Consider the following 20,874-nt stretch of genomic DNA (forward strand, 5'->3'; position numbering starts at 1 on the left):
CTGCCATCTGTGGCAGCGAATTCCACCCACTGGTGACAGATATTCCTCCTCGTCTCCATTCTTTAAGTAGGTCCTTTTATTCTGAGGCTGTGATCTCTGGTCCAAAATTCTCCCGTCCTCTCCACATCCACTCTATCCAGGCCTTTCACTATTCGATAGGTTTCAATGAGGTCCCCCCCTCATCTAAATTCTCCCACTATCGGAAACATTGGAAAATACTTCCAAATAGCATTGAAGAGTTCTATTATAATTGATAACGTGATCAACGAGACTTGTATAAATTTAATATTGATAAACTGACCCATGACTGACACACAACTTTCAAGGTAAACAATTGCTTTATTCACAAAAATAACTTGGAAGTTCGCAGAATCATTTTGATTATACTTGGTCTGCCCGTGACAAATGGATGTTCAGTTATCACATGTACTTGTTGAGAACTAAATTTGGTGTAACAAACTAAACAGGTGAAAGCAAACCTTGTGGAAGCAGAGGCACAAAGGTCTCTACTGAAGACTGTAGGTTTGCTTTGTGCCGTTAATTAATATCGTTATAATCAATGATCGTGGATCCTTCCTATTCTTGCAGCAGGTAATCCTTCCGCTTAAGACATCACCTAAAAAACAAAAGAAACATATTATTTTTCTATGGATACAAAAAATAATAAATCGGGAAAACTTAAGATATGCATTAAAACATCTAGTTCATGTCCCCCAGTGAACAGTGGCGATACACATTGTATCAGTGGTTATACACAAGCAATGCTGAACTACCATCTACCTCATGGGTGACCCTCGGACAGTCCTTGATCGCACTTTGCTGGCTTTACCTCACACGGCACGGTAGCGCAGCGGTAGAGTTGCTGCTTTACAGCGAATGCAGCGCCGGAGACTCAGGTTCGATCCTGACTACGGGTGCTGCACTGTAAGGAGTTTGTACGTTCTCCCCGTGACCTGCGTGGGTTTTCTCCGAGATCTTCGGTTTCCTCCCACACTCCAAAGACGTACAGGTATGTAGGTTAATTGGCTGGGTAAATGTAAAAATTGTCCCTAGTGGGTGTAGGATAGTGTTGGTGTGCGGGGATCGCTGGGCGGCGCGGACTTGGTGGGCCGTAAAGGCCTGTTTCCGGCTGTATATATATGATATGATATGAGTAAACGTTATAACCTTATCATGTATCGATACCAAAGATACTAGAGGAACAAGATAGACCTGGGATGGCAGGACTTTCATATGAAGAAAGACTGGATAGACTCGGCTTGTACACGCTGGAATTTAGAAAATTGAGGGGGGATCTTATAGAAATTTACAAAATTCTTAAGGGGTTGGACAGGCTAGATGCAGGAAGATTGTTCCCGATGTTGGGGAAGTCCAGAATAAGGGGTCACATTTTAAGGATAAGGGGGAAGTCTTTTAGGACCGAGATGAGAACGTTTTTTTTCACACAGAGAGTGGTGAATCTGTGGAATTCTCTGCCACAGAAGGTAGTTGAGGCCAGAACATTGGCTATATTTAAGAGGGAGTTAGATGTGGCCCTTGTGGCTAAAGGGATCAGGGGGTATGGAGAGAAGGCAGGTACGGGATACTGAGTTGGATGATCTGCCATGATCATATTGAATGGCGGTGCAGGCTCGAAGGGCCGAATGGCCTACTCCTGCACCTATTTTCTATGTTTCTATATTTCTATGACCACTCGGCCCTAAAAACCGTAGAAAGTGATGGCGCCATTTTAGTAGGCAGAAACTTGCAGAAACATTTAAAAAGAAAAAGAACAAAAATCTGTGAATTGATAGACGAGATATATTCTGCATTTTAATGGTATCATCACACATACTGTTCTCCCAAAACACTGATTACACCCCGAGAGGCAGAGCGGATGGCGGGTTTTGCCTACTAAAATGGCTCCTTTGCGTACTACACTTCAGTACAGGCGATTTCAACGGGGAGGTCCATCTTGTTCCTCTAGTATCTTTGATCTATACACTGTAAATGGCTTGATTGGAATCATGTATAGTCTTTCTGCTGACTGGTTAGCACGCAGCGAAAGTTTTTCACTGTACCTCGGTACGCGTGACAATAAACGAAACGAAACTAAACTGGCCGGTCCATCACAGGTACTGACCTCCCCACCATCAAAGGGATCTACCCCAGGAGTCACTGCCTCAAAAAGGCAGACAGCTTCATCAGAGACCCACACCAGAAGGTACAGGAGACTGAAAACTGTAACGTCCAGGTTCAGGATTAGTTCCTTCCCATCAACCATCATGCTCTTGAACACCACAAACATCAACTAAGCTATGAATGACACTAAGGACAGTGCATTTATTTGTACTAAAATACTTTTTTTTTAAACCCAGAGTAGGGGAATCGATAACCAGAGGATATAGGTTTCAGGTGAGGGCGGAAGGATTTAATAGAAACACAAAGGGTGGTAGATATATGGAACGGGCTGCCGGGGGTGGGGTAGTTGAGGCAGAGACTATCACAACGATTTAAGAAACATTTAGACAGACAGTCCGAAGAAGGGTCTCGACCTGAAAAGTCACCCATTCCTTCTCTCCTGAGATGCTGCCTGACCTGCTGAGTTACTCCAGCATTTTGTGAATAAATACCTTCGATTTGTACCAGCGTCTGCAGTTATTTTCTTATATTTAGACATGGTACATGGATTAAAGGGATATGGGCAGGTGGGACCAGTTTAGATGGGACATGCTGGTCGATGTGAACAAGTTGGGCTGAAGTGCCTGTTTCCACGTTGTATCGCTCTGTATAATATATAATATTTAATTTATTGAACTCTTCTTGGTTTATTATGATATCTATGAGTACTGCGTTTACAGGCCTGTTACGCTGCTGCAAGGAAGAATTTCATTGCTCCATTTTCGGTACACATGACCATTAAACCCTCTTGACTCTCGACTCCATCAACGCATCAAAACCATTAAACGCCATTATCAATTTTAATTAAGTGCACCATGTAAAATTCTAACCCTCTTGCATCACTCTACTATTATGCTTAAAATGAAAAGTCAAATGTAGCTCATGCAAGTAAATGATATGCACTGTTATTGCTTACAAACAGATGGCTATTGGAATCATATGGAGCAAATATGAGTCTACTGAAATAATGGCTTGGTTATCATCGGATAATGCACTAGACTTTTCTTCTTCTCACAGACTTTATTTTGTAATCCTCTGCTTTTACAAAAGCCAATATAAGGAAAGAGATAATAGGAGTCAAGTAGAAATAATGCAAATGAATTTAGTTTAATTTAGAGATACAGCTTGAAAACAGGCCCTTCGGCCCACCGAGTCCACACTGACCAGCACAGTACTTGTTATCCCACTTTCGCATCCGACACACTAGGGGCAATTTGTAGAATTAATCCACTCACCTGCACGTCTTTGGGATGTCGGAGGAAACCAGAGCATCTGGAGGAAACCCACGCAGGTCACAGGGAGAACGTACAAACTCCGCACAGACAGCACCCGAGGTCAGGATCGAACCTGGTTCTCTGCCGCTGTGAGGCTCTACCGCTGTGCCACCGTGCCACCCCAGTTAATGGTGTTAATGAAATTAGGCAGTAAAAGATCGTGCAAAAACAAATATTCTATTTCTGCAATATTTTTCCGATCTGCCTACCATTGTATTGGAAATTACGTTAGCAAATATGATATCAGAAAGCTGTCTCTTGAAAACATTTCTGCTCACTGCTTGATAAATAGTGCCTTTTAATTAAAACATAAATTTTACTTTTACTGCATTACATGTACATTCCAAGAAACAGATTTGTCTCTAAAAAAAGCCAACTAAAAGAATACATGTCAGTACTAGCTGGAAAGAGATAGACTTCAAGTAAACTTAAGTACTTTCAAACCTAGTTCAATAAACAGCAAGGTAGACACAAAGTGCTGGAGTCATTCAGCGGGTCAGGAGAGAAAGGAAGGGTGACGTTTCGGGTCGGGACCCTTCTTCAGACTGGAAGTAGAGGGGAGGGAACTAGAGGGTAAGAAAAGGCCAGAACAAAGCAGGGCCGGCAACAGATGACCAAGGAAGGGTGGAGTCCACAATGGTCCATTGGTGGCTGGGGTATAGGTGATAACAAAGGGATACAAACAAGGATGCGAACAGTGGAACTAGTAGGACAACTAGGATGGGGGAGGTGGGGAGGTTATTTTCTACTCCATAAACAGCAAGATCTTTATACAAATACCAAGAGCATGAAGTCACAGAACGTCATTAACGCGATTAATAGGAATCTGACGGGTAACTTTTTCACACAAAGGGTGGTGGGTGTGTGGAACAAGCTGCCAGAGGAGGCAGTTGAGGCAGAGGTTATCTCAACATTTAAGAAAGTTAGACAGGTGTATGGATAGACACAAAAAGCTGGAGTAACTCAGCAGGACAGGCAGCATCTCTGGAGAGAAGGAAAGTGTGATGTTTCGGGGCGAGACCCTTCTTTAGAATGGATAGGGCAGGTTTGGAGCGATATGGGTAGGTGGGACATGTTGGCTGTTGTGGGCAAGTTGGGCCAAAGGGCCTGTTTCCACTGAATCATTCTATGTCTCTATTGCTCACTGTAGGTTTCCATTCCAATTCCACATTGCGTACCTTATTGATAAAAAATCCTGTTCTCTCCTTTGATCCCATTAAACAGGCCCGGTATGTCCGTATAGCTGATGATCTATCAACTCTGAAGGAAGCTCATCAACTAGAATAGTTAACCCCTTCTCTCCGTGAAGATGCTGCCAGATCTGTTGAGCATTTCCTGCCTTTATTTCAGATTTCTGGCCCGTGCGTTTGTACGTTTTCCCTGTGACCGTCCCACATGGGTTTGCTCCAGTTTCCAAAGACGTGCACGTTTACAGGTTAATTGGCTTCTGTAAAAATTGCTCCTAGTGTGAGTCGGATGCCAAGGTGGGAAAACATTGAATTAGTGTAACAGGTGATCGATGGTCTGTGTGGACACGGTGGGCCGAAGGGCCTGTCTCCACGCTGTATCTCCAAACTACACTAAACTGCGGCTTTTGGCATTTGGAATCTCTGTGGACTATGGCCTTTGGATTTCCGTCTTCTTTGTACTCCCACGACTGACACAAAATGCTGGAGCAACAGGCGGAACAAGCGTGGCCTATTCCTTCTCTCCAGAGATGCTGCCCGTCCCACTGAGTTACTCCAGCATTTTGTGTCTATCTTCGGTGTAAACCAGCATCTGCAGTTCCTTCCTACACATTTCTTTGCACTCCTATTTAGGTTATTAATTTATTTTTTCAGTTTTTTACATTTTATGTATGAGTACTGTGGTTACAGGTCTGTTATGCTGCTGCGAGTGAGATTTAATCGTACTATTGTCCGTAGATACGATAGACAACTTTTAGTTTAGTTTAGCTGAGAGATGCAACGTGGAAACAGCTCCGTTGTCCCACTGAGTCCGCGCCGACCAGCGATCCCCACACGCTAACACTATCCTACACACCCTCGGGAAAATTTACTTTTATACCAAGCTAATTAACCTACAAACCTGTACCTCTTTGTAGTTTGTGAGGAAATGGTGTCAGATTAGGTAAAGGGGAGGTGCAACGAGACCTGGGTGTCCTTGTACACCAGTCATTGAAAGTAAGCGTGCAGGTACAGCAGGCAGTGAAGAAAGCCAATGGCATGTTGGCCTTCATAACGAGAGGATTTGAGTATAAGAGTAAAGAGGTCCTGCTGCAGTTGTACAGGGCCCTGGTGAGAGCACATCTGGAGTATTGTGTGCAGTTTTGGTCTCCTAATTTGAGGAAGGATTTCCTTGCTATTGAGGCCGGGCAGCGTAGGTTCACGAGGTTAATCCCCGGGATGGCGGGACTGTCGTATGAGGAAAGATTAGAAAGACTGGGCTTGTATTCACTGGAGTTTAGAAGGATGAGAGGAGATCTTATAGAGACGTATACAATTATAAAAGGACTGGACAAGCTAGATGCAGGAAAAATGTTCCCAATGTTATGGGAGTCCAGAACCAGGAGCCACAGTCTAAGAATAAAGGGGAGGCCATTTAAAACTGAGGTGAGAAGAAACTTTTTCACCCAGAGAGTTGTGAATTTGTGGAATTCTCTGCCACAGAGGGCAGTGGAGGCCAATTCACTGGATGCATTTAAAAGAGAGTTAGATAGAGCTCTAGGGGCTAGTGGAATCAAGGGATACGGGGAGAAGGCAGGCACGGGGTATTGATCGTGGATGATCAGCCATGATCACAATGAATGGCGGTGCTGGCTCGAAGGGCCAAATGGCCTCCTCCTGCACCTATTTTCTCTGTTTCATTTTTTCTATGAAACCGGAGCACCCAGGGAAAACCCACGTGGGTCACGGGGAGAACGTACAAACTCCGTACAGACAAGCACCCGCAGTCGGGATCGAACACGGGTCTCTGGCGCTGCGAGGCAGCAACTCTACCGCTGCGCCACCGTGCCGCAACCTCTTGGCCAAGCACACACAGTGAGGACGGCAGGGCAAAGACTATAAATGAAACTTTTGGTGGTAGGTTGATAAAATGTTATGCCAATTTACAAAGAGAAGACGAAAGTAATAGTCACCCAGGTTCATTAAACTGAGCAAAGCATTTCCATTCTGGGACACTAATGCTTGCTATCACTTATAAACAGCACCTCTGACAAAGAGAAAATTACAACTGGCTAACTGTGAGAGAATTTAAAAAGTGTGCAAGTTTCATGAAGAAGATTACCATTGTGAGAAATTAACAGTGGGACAGGGTAATTTATTGTCATCTAAGAATAATCCAGCCACACTGCGGGCAATATTTAATCTCTCCTTTTCATGTCATTTGTGCTTTGATTTGTGTTCAGATGACAATGAAGATTTTTCTGCAGTATGCAGCTTCCAGCTGCCATGTGATGAAAAGTCTTAGAGTCAATCCAAAGATTTAAAGACCCGAAGCCCAATTAAACCGAGTAAGTAGGCACGGGTTCTATTGAGAGCTAATCACAAAAGGTTGTCGGCATTTAATTTTCATCTGAACTTCAACAAACGGAAGACTGGGAAAAGAAAAAATCTGTTTAGGAATGGAACTGCAGATGCTGGTCTACACCCGAAGATAGACACAAAATGCTGGAGTAACTCAGCGGGTAAATCATCTGTCCTGTTTACCCTCCCTCAAAGTGTTTCCGTGCAAGATATAACACCATGAACCCCCTATGCTTTCCCACCCGCCAACTAGTATACCAAAGAAGGGGGAATATTAGCAGTGGTGAGCCATTTTACAGCTGGGAGATTGCCCTCTGATCCGTAAACAAGTTCCAAGAGAGCGCAGTGATTGGAGACCAAGAACGTTAGCTTCAGAGTCGAAGGGCAGCACAGTGGCGCAGCGGCAGAGTTGCTGCCTCCCAGCGCCAGAGACCCGGGATCGATCCTGACCTCGGGCGCTGTCCGCGTGCAATTTGCACGTTCTCCCCGTGACCTGCGTGGGTTTTCTCCAAGTGCTCAGGTTTCCAGCCGCATCCCAAAGAGGTGCAGGTCTGTGGGTTAATTGGGACGTGTGGGTTCGTGGGTTAGTTTGGATGTGCAGGTTCGTAGGCCAATTGGCCTCTGTACGAATGATTCCTAATGTTGTGTGAGTGATGAGAAGGTGGGATAAAGCATGACGAGTGCATGTGGACGGTGGGCGAGGGCCTGGCGGGCGATGGCCTGGTGGGCGATGGCCTGGTGGGCCTACGGCCCTGTTTCCATGCTGTACCGCTACATTTAGACTGAAAGTCTACGTGCACTGTGCCCCCTTATTTTCTTGAACGTGTTTTTGCTCCATGGGTGATTCACAGACAAAATGAGCTGGAAGCACCCATTACCAGGATATAAGGCACACGATAGCGCGACAATGTTAGGCCCACCTTACTCACCGTCGTCCCTTTGGTGCTAATGGAAGAAGTTTCATTGAAATCGGTGTTATATTTTTTGTTATTCACATTTTAAAGTTTAAATCTATCTCCTGGGGAGGGAGGGGGGTGGAGGGAGGGAGGATAAGGGGGGTTGAGGGAGGGGTGGAGGGAGGTGGAGGGGGAAGGGGATGGGATGGGGAGGGGGAGGGGAGGAGGGAGGGGTGGAGGGAGGGGGAGAGGGAGGGAGGGGGAGAAGGGAGGGGGGATAAGGGGGGTGGAGGGGAGGGAAGGGGGAGGGGAGGAGGGAGGGGTGGAGGGAGAGGGAGGGAAGGGGAGGAGGGAGGGAGGGAGGAGGATAAGGGGGGTTGAGGGAGGTGGGGGGGGGAAGGGGATGGGGAGGGGATAGGGGAGGGGAGGAGGGATGGGGAGAGGGAGGGAAGGGGAGGAGGGAGGGGGAGGATAAGGGGGGTTGAGGGGGGTGGAGGGGAGGGAAGGGGGAGGGGAGGAGGGAGGGAGGAGGATAAGGGGGGTTGAGGGAGATGGAGGGGGGAAGGGGATGGGGAGGGGGTAGGGGAGGGGAGGAGGGAGGGGGTAGAGAGAGGGAGGGGGAGGAGGGAGGGAGGGGGAGGAGGGAGGGAGGGGGAGGAGGGAGGGGGAGAGGAGAGGGTGCTGCACCAATGCAGGAGAGGTTTGACCCCAACGGGTGCACGTGATGCAGTTTTAATTAAATACTGGTTATGCCAACACATTGCAGAATCTAACTGCCAACATTTCGCTTTGAATTAATTTACTGATTTCTCGTTTTCAGAGCGTGCCCCAATGGCAAAGAAACATAGTTTACCGCACTGTGCATTTCATTAACTGCAAACATCACAGAGAAAATACAGAGGGGCTATGTATTTATAGCTACAATGCTCCTATTCAGCAGAATGGATTACAGGTACATTATATAAATTTAAATGATTCATGTAATACTCTTCCTTCATGACTTGAATTATAAAATGCTCAAAAAACGAGGTGAAATCTTACTGCAGTGTAGTACCAACTCCAATCCCAACAGGTTAAAACGCACTCAGTAGGAGTGGCACGGTGGCACAGCGGTCGATCCTGATTTTGGATGGTCTGTACAGAGTCTGCACGTTTTCACTGGGATCTCAGGTTTCCTCCCACACTCCAAAGACGTATAAGTTTGTGGGCTAATTGGCTTGGGTAAAATTGTAAATTGTCCCCAGTGTGTGTAGGATTGCGTTATCGTGCGGGGATCGCTGGTCGGAGCGGAATCGATGGGCCGAAGGGCCTGTTTGCGTGCAGTATGTCTTCCCTAAAGTAAACATCAAAGCAATGCCGATAATTCTCTTGGTTATGCCTTAAATTAAACTTATTCATTTATAAATTTAATTACTTAGAAATGCTATTTGCTTGAAGTAAGACAGCTTTGATGTATTTTTCCCATTATTATTATGGCAAACCGTAGCTAATTAATTTGAAGTTCTGTTGTGAGAGATTGCCTTCTTGTGGTGCAAATCTGATGAAGTACTTTGGTTGCAGCATCTGCTTCCTCTTTCAATCCACAATCTCCATAAAAAACAGTGTCATAGAGTGATACAGTGTGGAAACAGACCCTTTGGTCCAACTTGCCCACACCGGCCAACATGCCCCAGCTATGCTAGTCTCACCTGCCTGCATTTGGCCCATATCCCTCCAAACCTGTTCTATCCATGTACCTGTCTAACTGTTTCTTAAACGTTGGGAGAATCCAAGCCTCAACTACCTCCTCTGGCAGCTCGTTCCATACACCCACCACCCTTTGTGTAACCAAAGTTACCCCTCAGATTCCTATTAAATCATTTCCCCTTCACCTCGAACCTATGTCCTCTGGTCCTCGATTCCCCTACTCTGGGCAAGAGACTCTGTGCATCTACCTGATCTATTCCTCTCATGATTTTGTACACCTCTATAAGATCTCCCCTCATCCTCCAGCGCTCCAAGGAAATAGAGTCCCAGCCTACTCAACCTCTCCCTATAGCTCAGACCATCTAGCCCTGACAACATCCTCGTAAATCTTCTCTGAACCCTTTCAAGCTTGACATCTTTCCCATAACACAGTGCCCAGAGCTCAACACAATACTCTAAATGCGGCCTCACCAACTTCCAGAATTGACAATAATTGTTCAGCGAGCTTCGACGCAGAAAGCAAGGTTTACCTGTCTGGTCAATGAACTTTCATCAGATTGGAATGGTCATCTAGTTTAGTTTAGTTCATTGTCCCGTGCACCGAGGTACAGTGAAAAGCTTTATTTGCGCGATAGTCAGTCAGCGGAAAGACGATCTATGTTTACGACTGACCCATTCACAGTGTACAGATACATGATACAAGGAATAACGTTGAACTCAAGGTAAAGCCAGTAAAGGCCGATTAAAGGTAGTCCAAGGGTCACCAATGAGGTCGAAAGTAGGTCAGGACTGCTCTTTTGTTGTGGTAGGATGGTTCAGTTGCCTGTTTAGTTTAGAGATACAGTGGGGAAACAGGCCCTTCAATCCACGCCGATCTGCGATCCCTGCACACTAACACTGCCCTACACACACGAGGGACAATCTCCATTTACACCAAGCCACCTGCACGTCTTTGGAGCGTGAGAGTAAACCGGAGATCTCGGAGAAAGCCCACGCATGGCACGGGGAGAACGTACAAACTCCGGGCAGACAAGCACTCGTGTTCGGGTCTCTGGCGCCGTACGGCAGCAACTCCACCGCTCCACCACCGTGCCACCATGTTGTTATAGTCCCAGCCTCAACTACCTCCTCTGGCAGCTTGTTCCATACACCCACCACCCTCTGTGTGAAAAGGTTACCCCCTCAGTTTCCAATTTAATCTTTCCTCACTCATCTTAATCCTCTGTCCTCTTGATTCCCTTACCCTGGGTAAAAAGCTCTGTGCATTCACCCTAAATAGACAGGTTCGGCAGAAGGTTGGAACGAAGGCCAGAGATTAAAACCCGAAGGTGTAAGACAAAAGGTTTCAAGAGCTGCAAATTGTGAAGCTAGAGGAAGGAATGTGGGTGGTGGGGGATGGGGAAGGGTGAAATAGGTGTGAATCCAGGTGAAGCACAGGGGAGGGGGGAAGGAAGAAAGAGGGGGGGGGATGTGTGGGAGAAAGGGGAGGGGATCTAGGGGGGTTGAAAAAAATGGGTTAGCGTAGAACTAGTGTGAACGGGTGATTGATGGTCGGCATGGACTCGTTAGGCCAAAGGGCCTGTTTCTTTCAATCAACCATTGATGTCACACTAACTCAAAAATTGTCACATGAACGTCTCCAAGCCGAATTCAGCATGAGCTCCAGAATTTGGGCGGCACATTGGCGCAGCGGTAGAGTTGCTGCCTCACAGCGCCAGAGACCCGGGTTCGATCCTGACCAAGGGTGCTGTCTGTACGGAGTTTGTACGTTCTCATCCGTGAACTGCTTGGGATTTCCCCGGGACCTCCAGTTTCCTCCCACACTCCAAAGACGTCCAGGTTTTCGGTTAATTGGCTTGCTGTAAATGTAAATTGTCCCTCTAGTGTGTGTGGGATAGTGTTAGTGAGCGGAGATCGCTGGTCGGCGCGGACTCGATGGGCCTGTTTCCGCGCTGTATCTCGAAACTGAACGAAATCTAAATTTATTCAACAGATGGTGATGTCCAGCTGTTATATTTATCCTTGCACAATGAATATCAAATAATAGCTTGAGACTTTCCCAACTTCAATTGGACTTGTTTCCATTTTTGCAATAGATCAATAGATCAGTTAACAGGGTCGATCTTCTCTGATCAGATGTTTACTCTTGCCACGATCAATAAACCTGGAGGCGGTGTTTGAAAATAGTTAGGCAGCTTGGCTTCAAACACTGGGTCAGTGCCAACATGACAAAGTCAACCACAGATTATTTCACTACATTAAACACAATTATTAATGTTGGCTGCTTTCGTTTCCAGTTCAGGTCAGAACAATTGCCTGGTGCCTGGAAAAATCAGACTCATCCACTTGACAGCTTGCAACATTCCGCTGTTCTGTCATCGTAATTATTGTTACGTTTATCATTACTCCATTCCAAAGAGTCAAGAGTCTTTCCTTGCCATCAGCCCCAAAACGGGAAATTATACTCCAACCAGCAGCAGCACAACAGATATCGGTGTAAAGACAGACACAGAGTGCTGCAGTAACTCAGCGGGTCGGGCAGCATCGCTGGAGAACAAGGACCGGTGACCTTTCAGGTCCGGACCCTTCTTCTTCTGATTGGATAATCTTCTGACCAAACCCATTCTGAAGGGTCCCGACCCGAAACGTCACCCATCCTTCTTCTCCAACGATTGCTGCCACGCGCTCACAGGGAGAACGTGCGAACTCCGTACAGACAGCAACCGAGGTCAGACAATAGACAATAGGTGCAGGAGGAGGCCATTCGGCCCATCGAGCCAGCACCGCCATTCAATGTGATCATGGCTGACCATTCTCAATCAGTACCCCGTTCCTGCCTTCTCCCCTGACTCCGCTATCCTTAAGAGCTCTATCTAGCTCTCTCTTGAATGCATTCAGAGAATTGGCCTCCACTGCCTTCTGAGGCAGGATCGAGTCAGGGACTCTGGCGCCAGACAACAGCTCTATCAGCTGCGCCACTGTGCCGGCCATCATGTGTTCCAACTGAGCGTCTTGTGATGAGCACGACTGTGTCGTCAGACTGTTCCCTTCTTATACAATCCCCCAGTAAGCCTTCATGTGGGGCGGCACTCGGTGGCGCAGCGGTAGGGTCGCTGCCTCACAGCGCCAGAGACCCGGGTTCGATCCCGACTATGGGTGCTGTCTGTACGGAGTTTGCACGTTCTCCCCGTGACCTGCGTGGGTTTCCTCCGGTCTCCTCCCACGCTCCAAAGACGTAGAGGATTGTAGGTTAACTGGCTTCCTTAAATTGTAAATTGTCCCTCAGTGTGAGTGGGATAGACAATAGACAATAGACAATAGACAATAGGTGCAGGAGTAGGCCATTCAGCCCTTCGAGCCAGCACCGCCATTCAATGCGATCATGGCTGATCACTCTCAATCAGTACCCCGTTCCTGCCTTCTCCCCATACCCCCTCACTCCGCTATCCTTAAGAGCTCTATCCAGCTCTCTCTTGAAAGCATCCAACGAACTGGCCTCCACTGCCTTCTGAGGCAGTGTACGTGAGGATAGTGCTAGTGTACGGGGTGATCACTGGTCGGCGTGGGCTCGGTGGGCTGAAGGGCCTGTTTCCACGCTGCCTCTCCAAAGTAAAAAAAGCAAAGATTGCTGCCACTGACACAAAATCAAAGAGCCATCATACTGCCCTTTGAAGTGAGTGAAAATCCTTAGCAGCCCAGGCACGAAGGAGCACGTGCAATCAGGAATCCGAGTTGGTGCAGCTTGCTCTGGGAATAATCCTGAGCTGGAAGGGTTTGCCGCATCAAGTTTACTGCAGTGAAAACAGGCTGTGGATTATGCTTCACGACGACACAGTGGAGTCACTGCATCTGCACCGGGCTGGCGCTGAATGCCAATGGCAATGATTTATCACAAGTCAGCAATTATGGAGATCTTTCTAAAACGTAAAGAAATCAAAACCTGACGTTCCACCCTCCCCCCCCCCCCCCCCCACCGACAAGATGAGAGATGAGAATAGTTGAACGCTCGGTTGACAGTGGCTGACAAGTGAAGGGCAGGCAAGGGTAACTTGCACGTGTTGTAGGGAGCAATGTGGACTGGCACATACACCGACTGGAGGGAGGAGGAGAAATCGAGAGGCAAAGGAGAGGGAGAGAGAGAAAGAGAGAGAGAGAAAGAGAGAGAGAGGGTCAAGTATTTTATTGTCATCGGTCCCGAAATGGAACAATGAAATTCTTACTTTCAGCAGCACAGCTGTTATGTAAACACCATAGGCACCATAATCTACAACAAAAACAGTTTAGTATATATATGCATATCCATGTTCAGCATATATATATATACATGTTTATACATATATATGTACAGACATAAACTGGGTGTATACACACACACACACAGGTGTGTGTGTGTATGTGTGAGTGTATGTGTATATATAAATGGTTTAATGACACTATATATATATAAAATGCCATTAAACCATTTATACACACACACATATATATATTATGTGTGTGTGTGTGTGTGTGTATGTGCATACATATATATATGCACACATATATATTTCTATACACACACACACACATGTACATAAACCATGAGTCAAAGTTGAAATTTATTTCTACATATACACATACACACACATTTATATATACATGCTTATGCACAGACATTGCGAGCTGAAGGGTCTGTTATTTATATATATATAAATTATAAATAATGGAACACAGCACAAGACCAGACCCTTCAGCCTGCAATGTTTGTGCTGAACATGATGCTCTGTTAAACTGATCCCATCTGCCTGGGGCCATATCCCTGCATTCCCTGCCCTACCATGTACCTATCTGAAGCCTCGAAAACGCCACGATCACCACCACCACCCCTGGCAGCGCGTTCCGATGGAAAATTAGGCAACGTGTTAAATAAAATTAAGCGCATTCAGTGCGCACAGGAGCGTGCACCTCCACGACCTGTCAGAGAGGCTGGGGTATCGGGAGAAAAAGTGCGTTCATCTTCAGCCTTCACTTTGAATTAATGGGGAAAAATACTGGGTTTAACAAAAGAAAAAGAAAAAAATCGTCAGCCTGCAAAGCAGCAATGTGGATCGAGCTGCCTTGTACATCTCCAGGAGGGTATCTCCTAGCTCCAGGAGGGTATCTCCTAGCTGGATTTAAAAGGAACCGCATAACACGGGAGGTGAGAAGGGCAATTTGTCAATGTCATTTTGATCTAACATGACTGATATATTTTGTTTTTTTCCTGCAGCGCTGGTGCTGCTGAATGCGCGGGTGCAGAGAGCCCTGCGGAGGTTGAGTGACATCAACCAGACTTATGATGAACCATCAGCGATAAGTGCATTGCACTCGATTGCCGCATGTAGATTAATAGGGAGTTGGAATTCATTACGTGAAACAACAATGGCCGTGTTGAATTCATGTACCGGGGGGTGGGCACAGCAAAACGGCCTCTCTCATTCTCCCCCACAATGACAAAGGCCGGTGAACAGTTTCGCGGAAAACGTTCCGCAAAAGGGTCAATGGATCAACAATGACATTAAAGGGAGGGCAATATGCATACGCTTCACTTCACAATGGCTGATTTGACAGACACACTGAACAGGCAGAAAGCCAATGGCGTATGTAAAATCTCAATTTAATGCTCGATGTCACCAGGGACGATTTCAGATCAGAGATGCGGTGCGTTGGAGGGGGAAATATATGCCTCCGGGACACAGCGCCGATTTTAAAGCCGAACCAGTGACAATAACTTGGACACAAAATGCCGGAGTAACTCAGCGGGACAGGCAGCATCTCTGGAGAGAAGGAATGGGTGACGTTTCGGGTCGAGACTCTCCTTCAGTGGGAGAGTCTGTGGGAAGGGTCTCCAGAGATGCTGCCTGTCTCACGCTGAGTTACTCCGGCATTTTGTGTCTACCTTCGATTTAAACCAGCATCTGCAGTTCTTTCCTACACACGATACAGGTCACTTTCAAAGATGAGAAGGCAAAACAATGGTTTAAAAAGGCGTGAAACAAAATTTTCAAGGTCTAATGAAAATAGCCAAAGAATTTGGTCAAAGAAAAGATCTTATTTGAACCAAACCCTATATAAACCCTTTAGAGTAATCATGTAGTAATATTAGTTCTACTTCATACACTTATATAGAGAGACATTGTTGTGCACAAAAAAGCAAATGATTTTATATTGTGTATAAAACTATCCCCCAAAAATATATCCGAGGACATTGTGGGGAACCAGAGAGGAAATTGCGGGAGCCCTGGTTGAAATTTATGAGTTGTCCTTAAATACAGGAGAGGTGCCGGAAGACTGGTGGGTGGCAAATATTGTACCTCTTTTCAAGATGGCTGCAGGCAAAATGCTGGGAACTATAAGCCAGTGAGCTTAACATCTGCAGTTGGAAAGTTACTGGAGAGTATTCTGAGGGACAGGTTATACAGGCATTTGGACGGGCAAGGGCTGATTAGTCAGCATGGTTTTGTACGTGGGAGGTCGTGTCTGATTGAGTTTTTTGAAGACGTGACCACAAAGGCCGATGAGGGCAGAGCCGTAGATGTTGTGTACATGGATTTCAGTAAGGCATTCGACAAGGTTCCGCATGGTAGGCTGCTCTGGAAGGTTGGATCGCATGGGATCCAAGGAGAGATAGCTGAATGGATAGCAAATTGGCTCCATGGAAGGAAGCAGAGGGTGATGGCGGAAGGTTGCTTCTCGGACTGGACTAGTGGTGTGCCTCAGGGTTCGGTGCTGGGCCCGTTACTGTCTGTCGTCTACATTAATGATTTGGATGAGAACATACAGGGCAAGATTAGCAAGTTTGCTGATGATACAAAAATGGGTGGTTTTGCAGATGGTGAAGATGGTTGTGAAAGATTGCAGCAGGATCTGGATCAATTGGCCAGGTGGGCGGAGGAATGGCTGATGGAATTTAACACAGAGAGTTATCTTAATAATTATCAATAAATTCAGGAGTGCAATTCATGCATTAATATGGGCAAAATATTAGAGACATTATTGTGGTTTTTTTCCTCCAAACATCTCCTGACAAAATTTCAAACAAATCTTTTAACATTGTTTTGAATTTCTGATTGCTACCTATTACAGGGCCTAACAGGGTTCCATCAAAGAACAGCCTCCTCATATTTGATACACACTGAAGACACATCCTGACATAAATCAAATGTTGCCTCAATATATTATACTCAATACTCAATATACGTATTCCACCTAGACAATTCTCTCGGTTTCAAAGGATTTTTGAGCCCAATAAAGATAGACACAAAAAGCTGGAGTAACTCAGCGGGACAGGCAGCATCTATGGGGAGGAGGAATAGGTGACATTTCGGGTCGAGACCCTTCTTCAAACCTCGACCCGAAACGTTACCTATTCCTTCTCTCCGGGAGACGCTGCCTGTCCCGAGTTTAGATTTAGAGATACAGCGCAGAAACAGGCCCTTCGGCCCACCGGGTCCGCGCCGCCCAGCAATCCCTGCACACTAACACTAGTCCTACACCCACTAGGGACAATTTTTACATTTACCCAGCCAATTAACCTACATACCTGTACGTCTTTGGAGTGTGGGAGGAAACCGAAGATCTCGGAGAAAACTCACGCAGGTCACGGGGAGAACGTACAAACTCCGCACAGACGGCGCCCGTAGTCAGGATCGAACCTGAGTCTCCGGCGCTGCATTCGCTGTAAGGCAGCAACTCTACCGCTGCGCCACCGTGCCGAGTTACTCCAGCATTTCGTGTCTAACTTTGGTGTAAACTAGCACCTGCAGTTCCTTCCTTCATAAATCAAACCTTGCCTCAATATAAGTAATCGAGCTTGACAATTCTCTCAATTTTAAAGGATTTCTGAGCCCGAATCGCCAAAATGGATGATCGACAATCCAAGTGAAAGATTACTTCTCAGTTGGACAAAGAAAACTGATGATAGAAAGAAAAAATGTTGTGGGGGGGGGGGGAGGATTGACATATCTAAGTAATTTCTCAGAGGCAACAGAGTTGCAGCTGAACGGTTCTCGAAAGGAAACCTTCTACCCTTCCCATTAAAAGTTAAACACCACCCCTATAACTCAAAGTAAATGGAGGTTTATTTTTTGTGCTCTTACATTTTTTTGCTTCCACGCCTAAAAGACCGATGTATATGAGACCGAAACACTTTTAATCAAAGCACAAGACACTAAAATATGCACATACAGAAATTTGATACAAACACAAGTATTGCTGGTTAAATTTTGCCAGATAGTGGGCTGTAACCATTTTTAATTATTGCTAAGTCTGATGAAGGGTTTTTTCCCTTCTTCAGACTTAGCAATAATTACATTAATGACATTGACATTTTCCCTTCAGGTTACCGTGGAAACCAGGGGGGGGGGGAATATGACACTGTCACACATGGGCGGTACGGTGGCGCAGCGGTAAAGCTGCTGCCTTACAGCGCACCAGGACCCGGGTTCGATCCCGACTACGGGTGCTGTCTGTACGGAGCTTGTACTTTCTCCCAGTGACCTGCGTGGGTTTTCTCCGAGATCTTCGGTTTCCTCCCACACTCCAAACACGTACAGGTTTGTAGGTTGTGTAGGAAGGTACTGCATTGAACCGAAGATGGAACACAAAATGCTGGAGTAACTCAGCGGGGCAGGCAGCATCCCTGGAGAGAAGGAACGGGTGACGTTTCGGGTCCAGCCTTCTTCAGACGGAAGGATCTCGACCCGAATCGTCACCCATTCCTTCTCTCCAGAGATGCTGCCTGTCCCGCTGAGTTACTCCACTGATTTTGTGTCTATTTTTCAGGTTTGTAGGTTAATTAGCTTGGCAGAAATGTCAACTATCCCCGGCGTGTGCGGGATTGCATTAGAGTGCGGGGATCGCTGGTCGGCACGGACTCAGTGGGCCGAAGGGCCTGTTTCCGCACTGTATCTCGAAACTAAACCTGCAGATTTAATCCATTTGATGCAGAGATTTCTTTACAGTAAAAGCCAGTGCAGGGCAGCTGGCTGGAGCCTTCCTCTGGCAAAGACCCAGGGTAACCTCTGAACACAGCCTTGATGTTCACAGCTAATCGTTTTGTGTGCACTGGTGCCATATTTCTTGTTCTTGTCATTTGTAAAAGCCATCAAATCTTGGATCCAAGCCAACCATTAATTTAACGCAACAGCCTGGCTTAAAATGAACACACTATAATTAAACGCAGTTAAAAAAAAAGTGATCTTTAATATTAAGCTTTACATTTGAAGTTGTATCATTGCAGCAGCTACAATCAGCCACCCAAAGCTATGGAACCGATGTGCTGTAATGCTGAGGACTCTATTCTGCACTCTGTATCTTTCTCCGTTCTGTATCGTTGCCCTATCTGTTGTACTTGAGTTTGAACTGATTGTTTCTATACATAGAAGATACACAGGGCGGCACGGTAGCGCAGCGGTAGAGTTGCTGTTTTACAGCGAATGCAGCGCCGGAGACTCAGGTTCGATCCTGACTACGGGTGCTGCACTGTAAGGAGTTTGTACGTTCTCCCCGTGACCTGCGTGGGTTTTCTCCGAGATCTTCGGTTTCCTCCCACACTCCAAAGACGTACAGCTATGTAGGTTAATTGGCTGGGTAAATGTAAAAATTGTCCCTAGTGGGTGTAGGATAGTGTTAATGTACGGGGATCGCTGGGCGGCACGGACTTGGTGGGCCGAAAAGGCCTGTTTCCGGCTGTATGTATATGATATGATATGATATGAAAATGCTGGAGTAACTCAGCGGGTCAGGCAGCATCTCTGGAGAGAAGGAATGGGTGACATTTCGAGTCGAGATCCTTCTTCAGACCCCGACCCGAAACGTCACCCATTCCTTCTCTCCAGAGATGCTGCCTGACCCGCTGAGTTACTCCAGCAGTTTGTGACCATCTTTGGTGTAAGTCAGCATCTGCAGTTCCTTCCTACACTTGCTATCCCGGCCGATTGAATTTCTTTTAGTAGAAGCAAGGAACTGCAGACGCTGGTTGACAAACAGGAAAAACGCAAAGCGCTGGAGTATCTCAGCGGGTCATATCAGTGATCTTCCAATTAACTTTAAACCGGGTTGAAGACGGCTCTCAATCCGAAACGTCACCTGTCTGCGTTCTCCAGAGATGCTGTCTGACCCGCTGAGTGACTCCAGCTCCTGGTGTCCTTTTGTGTAAGCCAGCATCTGCAGTTCCTTGTTTCAACTGCTTCGCAAAAGCCTTACCACTGTATAAAGGGTGATCATATTGAATGGCGGTGCAGGCTCGAAGGGCCGAATGGCCTACACCTGCACCTATTTTCTATGTTTCTATGTTTCTATGAAGGAGCTGCAGATGCTGGTTTAAATGGAAGATAAGACACAAAAAAGCTGGAGTAACTCAGCGGGACGGGACAGGCAGCATCTCTGGATAGAAGGAATGGGTGACGTTTCTGGTGGAGGTCCTTTCTTCAGACATAAAGGACAAATCAGTTGGACAAATCAGTTACCTTTCTTTACTGAGATAGGATGCTCCAGAATAAACACGGTTTGTTTCCAGTGAGTTGTGGTGCTTAATGGACCCGAGGAGAACGTGACCTGGAAACCAACAAAGAGAGATATCTGATTAAAGACAATCTTCCCACAAGACAAGGGCGGCACGGTGGCGCAGCGGTAGAGTTGCTGCCTTACAGCATCAGAGACCTGGGTTCGATCCTGACTACAGTCTGTACGGAGTTTGTACCTTCTCCCTGTGACAGCGTGGGTTTCCTCGAGGTGCTCCGGTTTCTTCTCACATTCCAGACGTACAAGTTTGTAGTTTAATTGGCCTCGGTAAAATTGCAAGTGTGTGTAGAGTAGGGTAGTGTTAATATGCGGGGATCGCGGTTCAGCAAGGACTCAGCGGGCCGAAGGGCCTGTTTCCGTGCTGTATCTCTGAAGTAAACTAAACTAAACATGGCATACTCTGAAGAGGGGTCTCGACCCGAAAAATCACCCATTCATATCATATCATATCATATATCATATCATATCATATATATACAGCGCGGAAACAGGCCTTTTCGGCCCACCAAGTCCGCGCCGCCCAGCGATCCCCGCACACTAACACTATTGACACTATCCTACACACACTACGGACAATTTTTACATTTACCCAGCCAATTAACCTACATACCTGTACGTCTTTGGAGTGACGATTGGGAGAAGGGGAGATGCAACGTGACCTGGGTGTCATTCCTTCTCTCCAGAGATGCTGCCTGTCCCGCTGAGTTACTCCAGCTTTTTGTGTCTCTGTATGGGATACTCACTCTTGTTTGTGAACAGCACCCAATTGAATAGTGACTTTCAGTGGCGATT

The 20,874-nt window shown here is 46.4% G+C and overlaps 1 protein-coding gene across 1 annotated transcript in view; it reads right to left on the reverse strand.

Annotated features, from left to right (window-relative positions):
- Positions 1 to 326: 326 nt before the first annotated feature.
- prmt3 (protein arginine methyltransferase 3) overlaps positions 327 to 20,874 on the reverse strand; it is a 142,884-nt gene continuing 122,336 nt past the window's right edge. Inside the window, exons 15-16 of the mRNA XM_078415505.1 lie at positions 20,028 to 20,115; positions 327 to 616 (exon numbers count right to left, since the gene is read on the reverse strand). Coding sequence (XP_078271631.1) covers positions 507 to 616; positions 20,028 to 20,115 — 198 coding nt within the window. The 3' untranslated portion in view covers positions 327 to 506. The remainder of the gene's footprint in view (positions 617 to 20,027; positions 20,116 to 20,874) is intronic.

Source organism: Rhinoraja longicauda, chromosome 18 (genome assembly GCF_053455715.1).
Source record: "Rhinoraja longicauda isolate Sanriku21f chromosome 18, sRhiLon1.1, whole genome shotgun sequence".
NCBI classification, from domain to species: Eukaryota; Metazoa; Chordata; class Chondrichthyes; order Rajiformes; family Arhynchobatidae; genus Rhinoraja; species Rhinoraja longicauda.